Source organism: Dermatophagoides pteronyssinus, unplaced genomic scaffold (genome assembly GCF_027571235.1).
Source record: "Dermatophagoides pteronyssinus isolate colony J.1.1.1.1 unplaced genomic scaffold, Derpt_VIB-CSIC_2022.12 sq0001, whole genome shotgun sequence".
NCBI lineage: Eukaryota > Metazoa > Arthropoda > Arachnida > Sarcoptiformes > Pyroglyphidae > Dermatophagoides > Dermatophagoides pteronyssinus.
Window position 1 is genome coordinate 1,329,661 of NW_027461525.1, and position 16,902 is coordinate 1,346,562.

Consider the following 16,902-nt stretch of genomic DNA (forward strand, 5'->3'; position numbering starts at 1 on the left):
CATCATCATCATCATCGACATCTTAGCGAAAAAGAAGAAACAACAAAAAACTCAAAAACCCAAAAACGAAAAACGAAATAAAAAAACGGGAGAGTCAATCTTGTCGATTTGATCATCATCATCAACAAATCAATGGTCATCACACACATATGGTCATCATCATTGTTTGAATAAAATGACATACAACTGCAACAACAACAACAACGAATGAATTGATTCATCTCTCTATCTTTATTTTTATTCTATATGTTCAATATGAATGAAGATTGAGATCAACAACAACAAAAAAGCGAAAAAAAAATCTTTCTAAATCGACAAAATAATGGAAATGGAAACCAAAAGTAAATGTTTCCAAGGTTATGATTGATCAACAACAACAACAATGTGATATCCATAAACCCTTATATTATCATCATATCTTTTCTTTTCTTCAGTTGTTTTTCATTAAACAACCATACTTCCATTGATATAATAGTGTGGATTAGATTTTTTTTAAATTATGATTCAAGCATCATGTTCTTATGATGATGATCATCATCATCATAACTACCACCTTTATACACAAACATAAAATAACCTGTATATACATACAATGATAAATTAGACGGTAACGTTGGTTGGAAAAAAAGAATCCTAAGGTTATATTAATTCAATGTGAATGTGAATGAATGATCATTTGTCCCCATTGTGTGTGTGATTATATTATGATGATGATGATGATGCTACTAGTCATTGTATTAGACACGCATAGACATACACAAAAAAAAATACAAATATTTTGTTGTTGTTGTTGCTGTTCTTTTTTCGGTAAGAAAAATGGCCAAAAACATATATATTCACAGGTATCATCATTTGATGATAAATATTTTTTTTAAAAAAAAGAAAGAAAAACATCATAACAAAATGTAAGTAACACACACAGGTTATGGGACAATGCCTTTGGCAAAATCACAAGCTCTTTTGTCATAGTTTTTTGTTTTGTTGTTTTGTTTTGCCCCGTTGTTATTATTGTCACTATTATTGTATACGAAGAATACAAATATTTTTTTTTGATGAATGAATGGATGCTATGTACTATCAACACTGTTAACCCAAATGTATTGAATTCATATGTAAATTCAGCTTTTTTTTGTCCAACAACTGTTTTGAATGTTTGGAATTGTCAATTTGTCGCTGTCAATGTATCGATTGTAGAATTTTTTTTTTGGATTCTACGATTATCCTAGGAAAAAATGATTCTATTTGATTATCATTGAACAAATTAAAGGTCATTGTACTAATGGAAAATCACTTAAGACAAGAGAAAATATTTACCATCATCATCATCATCAGTCAGTTAGCATCATGATGGTAAAATTCATATTCAGATTTGAAATGAACATTTCCGATGTTAATATTTTGACATTGAACGGATTGAATATATATATGGATGGCTACTGGATAAATATTTTTTTTTCATCAATACATCATTGAATTTTTTTAGTCACGAATCTTTCAAACTTGTATAGTGAAACAAAAACCGTTGAAATGATATATTAATTCGTTTGTTGTTTTTGATGATGATGATGATGTTGTGGTTTTATTTTTCTCTTCATAAATATATATTGTAATTACAGTTTATAATACCCTCTTCTTCTTCTTCTTCTTCGGTAATCTTCTGTGTATGTGTGTTTGCTATCAAGTCAAGCAACATTAACCATCATAATCTCATTGAATGCGTGCTTAAGACTCATCATCATCAAAATGATAATCATTCGAACAATGACCATATTCTATTATGATTATGATATGCCATTAATTACAATTAATGTTGTCTCTCTTGCAACAGCAAACATTTTGAAAAAAAACGATATTTGTTGATCATATAAACATGCAATCTTAATTAGAGCAATTAACAATAACTAATGAATGAACAGAAGCCTAAACATGAACATAAATATCACAATAACCATATTTGATTTAATTATGAGAAGAATCGAAAATAATGGGAATTTGAAACAAAAAAAATGTGAAGGATTTATGTGAAGGATTTCGTCATATTGAATTCCCAACCAATGAAAATGATGATGTTAATCATGATAATGTTGATGGTTGATGACTATTTACACAGCAATTGTTGAACAAGAAATTCTTGACAAACAAACAAAAAAAAATTGACAAATATCATGATCGGTGAAAAAAAAATTGAATTCATAATGATACACACCTATCAAAGTTACATTAAATGACAATAATATTATGAATTGAATGAATGAAAACATTCTTAACAGAGATAATTGTTCAACGACTACAACATCAGAAAAATGACATTTCAGACAAGCCCTTTTTCATTTAAAAAAAAAACAAAATCAACAACAAGAAGAAATTCTTTTGGCTTCATCACACACAAACAGATAACGTGACAAATTGAAAATGGACATTATTTTTTTTTCTTAAATCCTAAAATTAACAACCAGGTAAATACTATTTCCGTTCAGAAATTTTTTGAAAAACAAAAGAAAAAAAAAGTCATTTAAATTTGAAAATATGATGGTCAATTCAGGTCAGAGATCATCATAAAGATCTATCGATCAATTCTATTCAAAAAAAGTTTTTTTTTTTGGAAATAAAGTTCACCAAAAACAAAACAACAAAAAAATGATAGCAATCTACATGGAAGAAATCACACAATTACTATTATCATCATTTGAACATATGACATACATAGAGATAGATAGATAGAATGTTTATCAGAGTCAATCAGAATTCTCCATACACAAAAAAACACAAAGTATAAAATGACAGGTAAAAATATAAAAAAAATGACCGATGGCAAATGGCGCCAATCATGACCATCATGATGATGATGAAGCTATGGTCAGAGAATGACAGCTTGCTTGGTTGGTTCGGTTTGGCTGAATGAAATGAATGAAATGAATGACTGACTGGTTTGGCACACAAGTTGTAATTGTGTCTGTGTGTGTGTAATTGAATATAATAATCAAAAATCATCATTCATTCATCATCCGATAAGATTATTAACAAATGAACATTGATTGCCAAAAATCGAACCACAACAGAAATTGCAAACTAATCAATCATCGAATCATTAGTCATTAAAAAAAATGGTCACCAATGGGTAATAATAATAATAATCATTAAGGATCGTAGGTAGGTAGTTGTTGGTCATTATTATTATTATGTTGATAAGGTCATAAAATTGTTTATAGCAAATTATCGACCTAAAGCAGGTGTAGAGAAATGAAATCAACCAAATGGACAAATGGAAAGTTTGTAATTATCATTACGGGCTACCGACTTACCTGATCGGGGTGGTCTTGTGTTCACAACAACAACAAAATTTTTAAAAAATTAAAACATTGATTGAGTGATTAGATTTTTTTGTTAAAAATTTAGTTCGTAAATACAAATTGTTGGAACCAAATGGCAAAAAAGCCACCAACATTGATGAATGATTAACAGACACACTCGATGGTAAGCAAATGATTTTCTTGTTCTTGTTGTCGAATTCAATGAAATTTGGCAATATTTTTTTCGAATTTATTTATAAATCATCATCAACATCAATTAGCGAAAAGAATGCAGGTAATCATTTTTTTAAAAACACTTAATGGTTAGATCGAAGAAATAAAAAAAAATTCACCAAAATGATAAATGACAGATTTACACCATATATATTGGCAACAAGTGAAAACGGAAGAAAAATAACAGATTTGAAAAAAAATGTCACAGAGCGCGCCACCTATCTGCAGCACTTTACACTTTTTTTTTGTCGAAATAAGGGATATGTATTCTCAATGAATGGAATCTCTGGCTGTTTGATGAAAGGGAAATAAAATTTTTCGACAAAGAAAAGATACGATGTAACGTCATAACATGATGAATGCCAATATTAGACTGAAAAATCCTAAGTTCTTAGATGACAATCGCACATACCTAATACATTGTAAAGATCTTAAGAAAGTTTCTCTTCATTCGTAAAAAAATTTACCGAAAGAAATATTTGTAGTAGTAGCAAATGGAAATGAAAGAATGAGGAGGGTCAAACATTTGAACAAGCATCTTCAATTCATTCATTACAAAAAATTCAAAAGGGGAGGAGCTACTGTAGTAGTAGTAGTATAGAAAATAGTCAAAAAAAAAAATTTTTGGATCAAATAAATTGGATTTATGGAATTGAAAACAATGAATCAATTTACAGATTGATTGATTAATTATCAGATCTAGAATCACAAAGAAAAAAGAGTTTTATAATGTAGTGATTCTAGATAGAATTTTTAGAGAGAAACTCTATTCTTCAACTGTTGCTTCTGCTTCAAGTACAGACCGACAATGATAAACATATTACGAAAGAGAGAGAGAGAGAAAAAAAATGATGATGACGAAAACTAACGAACATTTTTGAATTCAACAAATGAAAATTCAGTTTGAATGTAGATTTCGTTGTGTACGGGTCAGCCTGTTGCTGTTATTTTGTATTCGAAATTTTTTTTTCGGTTTTTAAATTACTGTCTCTCTCTGTGTGTGTGTATATTGATGTGCGACCCAACAGAATTTGTTGTAAATTGAAACCAAACACCCATCATATCTGATAAGATTTCATTTTTTTTTGGTCAGTGATTTTTTTTGTTTCTCTTTTTAACAACCAACCATTTTCGACACACACACACGTGTTATCCATATGTTGAAAATATTCGGGTAAGAACATTCATTGAACATTTTCCCAATTAGTCCATTTAGTTCAATCAATACTGTACAGTTTTTCTTTAAAAAAAAGGATTCAAATGTCGAAAAAAAAACATTGAATGACCTTAAGAGGTATGTATTTTTCAATTAAACTTCTATTTGAATGTGGATTTCGAAATGTTTTTTTTTGAAGAAAAAAATTATTTAAATAACAGTAAGCGAACTTAATTGTGAGAGCAATTCAGTTTCATCAAGTTTTAAATGCTGATGCCTATCATCATCATAATCCTATGTTAATATTCACTGAATGATTAGCAATGATAATGATGATGGCAGTGGTGGTTTTAGTGTTAAAGTTATTTTTGGATCCAAAATTTTTGGTTCCATAATTTTTTTATATAATTTGAATATTTCAAATTTAAATTCACATGCGTGACTATCAATGGTTGATAATCGAATTTTTTTGTTTAACTCTCGATTACTCTTCTGGGTTTTTCAATTATTATTATTTTTGAAAAAAATGAAATAAAACATCCATCCAAATCAGCCGACCAGAAACAAAATGATGATGATGCGCATTGTCTGGTCTTTCTCTCTGGTCTAACATTCATTCATTTATTTTATTTCATTCATTCATTCAATTCTCATCATCATAGTGATTACAACCCAAAACCCAAAAACTAACCGGGGTCACAAATGAATGATTATGAATGTTGCACGTTTTCAATTTAAATCAAGAATTTTTTTTCAGTTTTATTTTTTGAAATTGTCAGCCACCGCCTTGTCAGTATATGTATTGCTGCAAGACACAAATGACATCCAGAAAATCGTTAGAAATTAAATCCAATTTTTCATATAAAAAAGCTAAATTTCAAATATCTTAGCTCTGGACAGGATATTGAAATGATCCATCATGAAACCAAATGATTTTACATATATATTCATAACCATTTGCTGTTGTATAAACACTGTGTGCGCTACATTTCACTTTTTTTTCTTCAATTCATTTATCTAGAAAAAAAAAGATTTAAAGATGAAAATGATAATCATGGACAAAATGGACAAACTCTTAAATGGTAATGTTGTTGTCCATTTTTCATCTATCATATGATGATTATTATTATGATAATAAACTGACATGATGATGATCAAACAGCCAAAACTTATTCATACAATTTTATTTATGATGATGAATTGTACACACACACACACACATTTAGAATAGCCATTCATTCATTCATATGAAAATGATAATAATCATCATAAATATGAAAAATATATTTCAAAAATCCCCAAAAAAAAATCAAATCAAACCAACAAACATCCTACTCTAAATCAGTTTGAATATACGATGGTGGTTGTTCTGTTTAATTGTGTGAAGGAAATGAAATAAAGTTATTATCATTTTCCTTATGAATCCAAAATTATTTATTTATTTTTCAAAAAAAAATGGCAAAGTCATCGAGGATAGTTTTGGAGAAATTGAAAAAAAGGGGAATGGAAAAGAAATTCAAATTCAAACTATCACATCTTTCATTTGTATTTATTCACACTGTGTGTCTGTGTGTGTTAGTCATTTGAAAAATACTGTACTGTTTTTTCTGTCCAAACAGCATCATTTAAAAACATTGCCTACACCAATAACAACATTCACACATAACAAATAAAAACATTGGCCGCCCATTATCATTAGGAAAAATGATTGGTTTAAAAAAAAACTATAGGCTAAAATCAATGTAGATGTTGTTCTATGATGGTAGATTGTTTGATCAACTCCTTTTCAATTCTGATCAAATTAATGAGTTGATTATTTTTCGATTCTATGAATTTCATTCATTGGAAAAAAATTCTTGCATATCTAAACGATGAATCAGATTCTCATTCAGAATCTATTTATTTATTTACTCAAGAATCCTGTTGAATCATCAGAATTTTCATTTAGTGTTTCTGTTTTTTTGTTTTGTTTTCTCGTTAAGAATGTAAATAATTAATTTCAATGATTCAGTTCTGTTTGTTTTGCTTGTTTAACATTATTTAGCTTATTTTCGTAATGACTTTACCAGAAAAAAAACCGACTGAATAAGAAGTATGATGATTATCCAATGGTCATAATTCCCAGGGATTTTTTCGTTAATTCGTTTTCCATTAAACTTCAATCCATTTTGATATCTTTTTTTGAATCACACACTCTGTTATTCATCATCATCATCATCCATACAAAGAACAATCATTTAAATCTTTAAAATTGTAAAAACCGAAAACGATAACATCAACAACAACAACAAAACGGGATCTCTCTTTTTGCTCTCTTGCTCTCTTGTTGTTGTTGTACACTTTCTGACATTCATTCAGTATATTCATCATAACACATGTGATGATCGTCATATTTAAACATCATTATCATTTCTATGTGTGTTTGTCGAACTTTGACATTCGAACTAAACATTCAATATCTTATTTTTATTTTTCTGAACAGAATTCGTTTGTTTTGTATTTTCAAATGATAATAATCGATACAACAACGACAACAACAACAAAATCTTGATCAAAGAACTAAAGATAATCCAGACATTTCATAATATCGGATATCGTTTGAACTAAAAACTCAAGAAATACAACGAAAAAAAAATCTGCTTCATTTCATCTCCATTACCACATTTATATATACAGTACAGTAGCCATTATCTTTGGAAAATACATGTTTTTTTTGTTTGTTGGTTGTGTAAGTTGTTCATTGTTATCATCATCGAAATAAGTTATTTGTTTTGTTTGTTTCTGACTGAACATCTAAATAAAGTTTGTCATAGATAAGTGAAAAAAAACAGGCTAAAAAGACCGATTAAGATTCCATTTTATGGAAATTTTTTTATTAATTACAACAACAAGCAAGCCAAAAAACACCACCCCAACCATATATGTTCAATTATCAACAGGACATCATTCCGGACGAATCATACGATATGATAATAATGATGATGATGGCCAACATTACGAATAGAAGAAAAATGTCATCACCATTATCAACATCCAAAACAGCAATACGAACAACAATCAACAATTGTTCGGGTAAGTTACATTGGATATTCATATATATTTTTTAAAAATGAATTAAATTTCAAATGAACAAAAATTTTGTTTTGTTTGACAAATGAAAAATATCACAAATAAAATGGCGAATCGTGTCTAGAATTTTCATTTTTTTTTCGCAAAAACTTTACAAACATAGATTATGTCATAACAACAACAAAAAACAGCCATTCAGCAACAGCAGTTTTTTTTCATTTCTTCTTTTTAATGAATATAAAAAAAATTGATAATAATTTTAATGACAATGTTATATGGATGGATGAAAAAACCAAAAGAATAAATGAATGAATGAATGAATGAATGAATGAAAAACAACACGGACATCGATAGTCCAAAATTTAGGCCAAAATTGAATATATCACGTTGTGATCATCAACTACTGTAGTTGTTGTTGTTGTTTTCATTTACATGTGTCACAATCCTATTTAAGAATTTGTTGTTGTTGTTGTTGTTGTTGTTGTATTTTATTCAGGTTTTCTTCATTTCAATTGAAAAAATTTAAATATAAAGATTTTTGTTTTCTTTCTAATCTAGTAATACATTTAAAGAACCAAAATTCGACATTTAAATTGTTTTTTCTTCTGGTTGTTGTTGTTGTTGACAATCAAATCAAATCAACTAGACACGTCCGTGTCAAATATATGTGTTGGGCGCCATTTCAGTATATTCAACAATTCAAAATGTTTTAGTTTTGCATTCAATTTTATCCTTGTTACAATTTTCTTTTGTGACACTTTTTTTCATTCATTTCATTTGTCACCAATCACATTATTATCAAACACATCCAGGATAAAACGAAATTTTATCCTCCTCCTCCTATTGGAAAAAAAGCATTTAATTACTTTCAATTGATTGATTGATTGATCTCTTTTTCTTGTTATTATTTTCCTTGTTAAATGGAAGAAAAGAAAAAAATCGATTGCAACAGGTGTCACACAAATGAATGAATGAATGAAAAGTTTATCAATGTGATATATGGGATCTTGTGAATCAATGATTGATTGAATTGAATTGAATGAATGAATGAAACATTGATCTTAATGATAATTAAGGTTTTCATAATCATCATTATCAGATTAGAACAAAAGAAAAAAAGAAAATTAATAACAATAATAACCATCAGGCAAAGTTTGATAATAATGGGCGATTCACACTCAAATGACTTGAGATTTCATTTTTTAATTTTTTTTTCTAAATTTCCAATTCAATTCATTTTTCGAACACATAATTGCCACACACAATGTTGTTGTTGTTGTTGTGATTGTTGTTGTTTATCTCTGTAAATTAACAATTAAGATTGAAAGAAAAAATTATCAGACTATGTCTGGACAAAAACTTTGTTTATTAACATTTGATTTATTTATGGTTTTAATAATGAAAAGAAAAATACAAATTCACAAAAAACATTGCGAATGATAATGTGTGTATTGTTGTTAAAAAAGAAAAAATGATGATTGAAAAATAACAATGTTGATTGAGAAAAAATGAACGATTTGATGCTTGACAAAAATGCTGTCAATTGAATGCGCTCTGAAGAAAACGCGCTGTGGAAAAACGCTGGAGAAATTAACTGGCAATGAGCCTTTTATACTTGTTTTTTGTCGAGTTAGTTTATGTCTTTTGACCTATGACAGTCATATGTTTTGTCGATAGGCGCGAACAGAGGTTTTTCAAATTTTAAATGCTATTTTGACATGTTCGGTTGCAATTTCTCCCCCCTTGAATGAGAGGTTGTCATGGTTACGTTAATGATATTATGTCCAAGTGGAATTCGATATGTTTGTACGACTTCCTTTGCATCAATTTTTGAATGTTTGTATTTCGAGAAAAAACGATGGAATAATTTTAGCTGTTTCAGATATAAGTCACGCCAGAATTTATCGGTGGAACTTTGCGTTGATGATGTTGATGTCTGTTCAATTGTTGATGCGATTTGATTATTGGTTATTTCCGTCATCGTTGGTGAAGAATTTGTTGATGTAGATGCCGATAATGATGATGGTGACGTTGATGCTAATGTTGATGAAAAATTCGTAAGCTGATTTGATCGATAAATTGATTGATTTGTAATTGCGGTAGCTGACGTTGCTGTGACCGAACAATTTGATAGTTGACGCTGAACTTGAAATGATTTTGTTGACGAAGTTGTTGGAATTGATTGTGACGTTTTTTGATGATGATATTGATTATTGATCGATTGTTGAAAATTACGTTGATTTATTTTTGTTGATAAATTTTCGTGAACCAAATTTGTTTTGATCGATGTTTTTTCTTTATTTGTAGTCAATTGATTTTTTGGTGAAGTTAATTCCTTTGCAGGTCTTGATGACTTACCTAAATTTTGAACTTTAAATGAGGACGCAGTTGATGCAGTCGATGATGATCGTTGAGCTAAATTTGAATGATGATGAGGTAAATTTGTCAATTGAACATTTTTCGATGACGATCTAATTAATTTATGTTGATTAATCTGTATCGATGATGTTGTTTTCACATTGGATGATTGTTGTTGATTATTCTGATTGATATGATTGTTGAAATGTGAATTTACGTGATTTTTATTGATGAAATTTTGATCAAAGCGATTGTTGTTGATGATGAAAAATTTGGTTTGATTAATCTTTTCATTTTCGTTGTGTTTAAAATTGTTGTTGACATTATTGATAGTGATTTTTCGCATGACTTTATTATCTTCATAATTGTTTGTTGAATTGATATGAAAATTATTGATATTGATGATACGTTTAACAATTTCAGATGGTGAATAATCAGTTTGACCATGAACAATGTATCCAAGAGATGTTTTACCGATTATGAATGGATCGATATTTTTATCTACGTTGAGAAATTTGAGACGGTTTATGTCACTGTTGCCAAATAATATGTCGACTGGAATGTTTTCGTCGTTGAAGTTGATGTCGAAAATTTTGTTGACATTACGCTGAACAATTTCTGGTAATGCGTTGAATTTAAATTGATTGATTGTGTCGTCGATGATTAATTTAAATTTACTTAATTGACCATAACGGTCCGGAAATTTGATGATGGTGTAATGATGACCAATAAGACGACTAAGATTTTCACCGTAACCGTTGATACGAATTGGAACACCTTCGAATTTTGGTAGATTTAATAAATTTACTAACTTACTCGAAATGAACGATACTTGTGAGCCGCCATCGAAGATGACACGTGTTTTGATGTTGTTGATTTTTGTTGTTAGAGTTTGTAGATATTGAATCGAGCTATCAGTCATTGCTAAAGCTGTATTAATTGATTGGATTTCGCCATTAATTGCTGTCGATGAATTTGATGAAACAGATGTTGATGATGATGCAGATGTGGCCGTAGCCGTTGTTGTATTATTCGAAGCTGTATTTTGAGCAGGTCGACAAAGATATGAAAGATGATTACCTTTACATTTGTGGCAGATATATGTTTTCATGCATTCACGTGTGCCATGGTTTTTTCCCGTGCAACGGAAGCATCTTTTTTCTTTTGTTAATACATCCAATTTGTCGTTGACGGACATTGGACATACGCTATGACGATGATGTTGATGACAGAAGATACAAGTTAGTTTGATTTCATTTTCGTCATGATCGCTGTTTGATGATGTGACCAATGTATTATGTGATTCAACATGACGATTCGATTTGGTGGTGGTGATTTGATTGATCAACATGTCGGTAGAAGTTATTTTGCGGAGATATTCTTCAACGTTTGATAAAGTGATGTACTCTTGATTGTTGGAATCGTTGGATTGATTGAAAGCCCTTCGGCGATGTTCAATATCGAATTTTGATAGAATATGGCTTAGGATGGTTCGTCCATCGCCATCATTCAATTTGATTGATCTAATGTTTATCATCAATTCGTAATACTTGGCGTATACGATTGGTTGAGCATCTAGGCGGAGATATGGAAGAGATTGGATTTTGTTGACTAATTCTTTAATAATTACAGCTGGTGAGCCATAATATCTTTCCAACGTATTAAGTATGTTCATGAAATTTGGATTCTCTCGTTGATCTCTGATTCGAGCTTGAGCTTCCGGTGGCAATGCACCCATGAGACGACGAAATTTGGAAGTTGCTGTTGGAACGAATGTGTTGTTGATGATTAATTCCAAGGCCGCTTCTTTGAATTCGGGCCATTGTACAGCAGAACCGTTGAACTTTGGCATTTCTTCAGGTTTTATTTTCATTGGTTGACCAAAATTCAAAACGTTGTTGATAGGTGGAGATTGATTTGTTGTTATTGGTGAAAGATTTAATAATGGTTGATTATTATGAATGATTCCTTGCGACGGAATAGCTTGAATAGATCGATCTGCAACTACGATACTATTATTTGCATTATCACCTGGTGTCGGTGGACGATTTAAATCTACATTGGCTGCAGAACCAGACAATGGTGTTGATGATTGATTTGAGCCAACGTTTGCGTCAGGACTAGAGATTGATGATGAAATTGAAGCACTAAATGAATCTAATTTTGACTGTAACTTGCAAACCAGACCAAATGTTGAAGAAAAAATGCTTGTCATTTTGCTCAATTCGTTAATCGCTTGTTGGCATTGGTTGAATAAAAATGATGATGAAATACCCTGAGCCATTTGATGATCAATTTGCACGTAGAGATTGATAAATTTCATGATTTGATGAATTTTGTTCATGTGAACATTATCGTCTTCTTCGTTATTTTGTTCAAGTTGTAACACGATATCTTCATACTCGGAGTGCAGCGCTGAAGCTTTGTCAACCTCCGGTATTTTACCCTGAACACCTAGCAAATTATGCATTTTTGAAATTGCAATACGACAATTTTTTCGTTGTTTTAAGAGATCATTAACAGAGAGATCATTAACAGAGAGGTCGTTATCATCGAGATCGTTTTCCATGTTGTAGGAATTTGAACGAGACGATGAGATGAGAATTTTGAACGAGATGAGATGAGAATTTTGACCGGGCGTATGTGTATTCCAGAAAGAGAGAGAAAGAAAGACAGAGGACAGAGAGAGAGAGACAAAGGACAGAGATAGAGATGACAGAGATCGAGATGTGTATATATACCAGAGATTGAGAGAGATACGATAACCAGAGATCGATATATATACCAGAGAGAGAGAGAGAGAGATACCAAAGAAAAGAGATAGAGATACAAGAGAATTTCTAGAATACACAGAATGGATTTCTAATCGAAATGGACAAAAACTTTGTTTATTAACATTTGATTTATTTATGGTTTTAATAATGAAAAGAAAAATACAAATTCACAAAAAACATTGCGAATGATAATGTGTGTATTGTTGTTAAAAATGAAAAAATGATGATTGAAAAATAACAATGTTGATTGAGAAAAATGAACGATTTGATGCTTGACAAAAATGCTGTCAATTGAATGCGCTCTGAAGAAAACGCGCTGTGGAAAAACGCTGGAGAAATTAACTGGCAATGAGCCTTTTATACTTGTTTTTTGTCGAGTTAGTTTATGTCTTTTGACCTATGACAGTCATATGTTTTGTCGATAGGCGCGAACAGAGGTTTTTCAAATTTTAAATGCTATTTTGACATGTTCGGTTGCAATGTCGTATCCTCGACTGCTTTTATATAAGTTTTTTTCGATTCAAAAAATTCGGTTTTATGTCAACTTTATAATGATAATAATGATGATGATGATGATGTTCAAAGTTGGATGATGATGATGATGATGACAACAGTAAGCTTTAATAATAATTTTTTAATTTCTTTTGACAACGAAATCAACTGAACAGAAATAATAATCAGAAGAAAAAAAAAATGTTGTATTGCCGTCAAGGGTGAGCTGCATTTTCTCATGATCATCATCGTCATCGTCGTCATCATCAAGTATCTTTTAAATCTCTTTTCAAATGCTTTGGATGTATGTTAGTATCTTTGTTCATTGTTTGTGTGAATAAAATCCCGAAGTTTGTTGTGGTTTCTTTTTTTCGATGAACTTCACTATAGCGGTTCACTCTTGAAAATTCTTGTTCATTGCCAACAACTTTAAAGTAATAATAAAGAATGATAGAGATTAATGGAAAAAAAGTAAAGAGAGTAGGCTAAAATGACATTATTCTTGTTAATTTGATTGTGTTTTTTCATTGTCAATCAGGTTTTTTTTTCATTCGTTAACACTGACACAATGATGATTATCATAATGTCAATAAAAGTTTTATCGGATTAAAACCAACTAAATAACCAAGCGATCGTTTTCATTCAACAGGTGTGATATTTTTTTTAATGTTTTATACAGAAGCTTTTTTTTTGATTTAACCTTTTTTTTGGATAGAAAATAAATGTTAATTTTTTTCTGAAGATCCCATTCATTTTCTTCATTTTCTACATGAATGATAATGAAAAACTTTAATGTTTTTTTTTTCTGAATGCCGCCGAATCGAAGCCATAAAACCAACCAATGTATCTTTGGCCAATCTTTGATTTTATGATGTGTTTATTTGATCATTAATTAGCCAAAAAAATAAACAGAAAACAAAATGCCATTCCCCGAATCGGGCCAATCTGATTTTGCAAAAAATTACTGATTGCAGACAAGTCTAGAAAGAAGTAAGGCAAAAAAAAAAAAAGTTTTTTGTTTTCGGTAATGAATCATGATGTAATAATGATGATTCTAAGCATTTTTTTCTGGGCAATAAGATTCTGAATGTAATGATAATAAAGACGACGAATATAAAATTTTTTTTATATATTCTACAAATCTAGACAAACAAAACAAAACAAAACAAAATGCAAAACAAACAAACAAACAAAAATAGAACAGATTCAATCGAATGAACATAAAGAGAGCGACACACACCAAGCATTTATTATTTTCAAAATTGGGTTGTGAATGTTGTGAAAAAAAAATTCTGTTCAATTTTCAATTCAAACATTCAAATTGTATCGACATAATTATTTACCATATGTTGTATACATTGCACCATTGTTTTTTGTTTTTCGCCATTCATTTATGTATTCATGATTTTTTCTGATTGAAAGTGAAAAAGTTTCAATTCAATTTTCAATTTTTTCCTTTTTCATTGTTTTTCCTTTTCCGTATTGGCTAATAAATCGATTCTTTTTCGAAATTCTCCTTGAAATGATGCCAGAATATTGTTTTGCTGTGAACAAAATGATTGATTAAACAGATTTTTTTTGAAAATAGTTTGCCAATCTAGTCATTTGTTTGTTTTTTTTGATGCATTTATTGCATCATTGTATAACAAACAAACATTTCCGATGAATAATTGTGTGTTTTTTGGTTGTCATGAAAATAAACGTCATTGGTATTCATTATTTCAAAAAAATGATACACAGAATAATAACCGAAAGTTTGATTCCATAAAGTTATTTAATGATTAACAGCCAATTCACTAGCAATTCTTTTCTTTTTTGAAATGTTGTCATATTTTTGTCTCTCTATTTAGTAACATCGTGTTGATGATGATCGTTTATGTCATTTAATTTTTTCTCTCTTCTACAGACAATTTCATTTACACTTAACTATTTCGATACTGTTTAAACATTTTTCTCTTTTCTTCGTTTTTTCCCCTTTGAATTTATGTCAAGAATTGTGTCTCATTCTTCGATTTCTTCGAAAAATTCTTTGTTTTTTCTCTTTCGACAACGGTGGCAATATCGTTTAAATTATTTCGGTTGATAAAGACTGTTTTTAGCACAATTTTGTTTTTCTCTTTTCTCTTTTTTTTTCTGGTTTAATTTATTTATTACCATTCGGAATTTTTTCGAAACAAACGTGTATTGTAAAACAATTTTGCGTTTGTTTTGTTTCATTCCGGTACATATGGTGTTTTGTTTTTTGCATGGTAAACATTAGATCCATTGATTGATATCAGAAGCTAATAACTGGATCATTTTTATTTTTTCAAAATCATACATCTGTACATTCAATCACATTAATGTCATATTTAATTGAATTTTAGTTCAACAAGTAGTAAAAAACAATCTTTACTATGTAAAATGATATTCATTTTGTGCTTTTTTTCAAAAAAAATTCAGTTGTTTTGGCTTATTTTATGGTTATTAGAATGGACAAAAATATATTTTGACTAATGAAAATGTCCATGCAAACACATGTGGCTTTTTGATCTTCCTGTTTCTTTAACTACCCAATGTGTTTTTTTTTCTGGATTGAAGCAATACTTTTTTAACACTTCTTATCATTTGAATTTGGATTGAAGAAAAATAATGATTCCAGTTAAAACCTTTTTCAATTTTTTTTTCTCGTTTAATGATTGATAAATAGTTAAGTAAAGGAAGCCAATTGGTTTGAATCTAGTGTATGTGTGACACTTTTAACCAATCTTTTCACTGAAATTCATCATAATCATTATCATAATGATAATTTAGGTGGCTCAACAAGCGGAATAATCATTTTTGATGATGATTACTATGATGATATCCGATGTTAATGATGGTAATATACCCGGATTAGAATATAAAATATAATGATAACATTCATTGAGCGTCTGTGAACAATAAAAAATCTTTTTATTTTCATCATGATGATTATATTGTTGATTATCGCAGCTTATTTTCTACTTTATTTATCGGATCATTTACCATGATCAAGATGATGATGATGATGATGGCGGTGGTGGTTTTTATATTATGATAAGATGCGCAATCTAAAACGATTTAAACCAATCATTATTGTAAACACCAACCAACCAACCAACCAACACAATAATAATAATCCGTTGTTGTTAATCTACTGGTGTTTGATAAGAACATTGCTGAAACATTTGGTTTTTTTATTTGAAAAACACATGTGATATACATTCATTTTTTTTTGTTGCAAAAAACATCAAGACCTATATCTTAGCAATGGATATGATAAGTAAAGACACTCGTAAGACACACACACATATGGCACCAAATAATGAATTTTTAATGGTCAAAACATTAGTTTTTTGTTGAAAACAAATAAAGAAAAACCTATAGTAAATGCAAACATGTGTTAAACATTGCATATGTGTGAAAAAAATGTGCATTGAACAACATTGAATCAGTCTGATTCATTCATTCATTGATTGTTCAAAAATTTTTTTTTAATATAACACTTGACAATTTGGCCATATTATTA

General features: G+C 29.6%; 2 protein-coding genes across 7 annotated transcripts in view; one reads left to right on the top strand and one right to left on the bottom strand.

Moving 5' to 3' along the window:
- LOC113794025 (hemicentin-1-like) overlaps positions 1-3,449 on the bottom strand; it is a 62,479-nt gene extending 59,030 nt beyond the window's left edge. For all 5 annotated transcript variants that reach the window (XM_075824222.1, XM_075824219.1, XM_027344109.2 and 2 more), the window contains exon 1: positions 3,303-3,449. The gene's annotated coding sequence lies outside the window, so the exon portion shown is untranslated. The remainder of the gene's footprint in view (positions 1-3,302) is intronic.
- Positions 3,450-4,430: 981 nt separating this feature from the next.
- The window catches only part of LOC113794042 (uncharacterized), a 34,734-nt gene continuing 22,262 nt past the window's right edge, over positions 4,431-16,902 (top strand). The window contains exons 1-3 of one of the 2 annotated variants that reach the window (XM_075819461.1): positions 4,431-4,698; positions 4,760-4,818; positions 7,163-7,752. In XM_075819461.1, coding sequence (XP_075675576.1) covers positions 7,602-7,752 — 151 coding nt within the window. In that variant the 5' untranslated portion in view covers positions 4,431-4,698; positions 4,760-4,818; positions 7,163-7,601. The remainder of the gene's footprint in view (positions 4,699-4,759; positions 4,819-7,162; positions 7,753-16,902) is intronic. The other variant, XM_027344129.2, reaches the window with a different exon arrangement.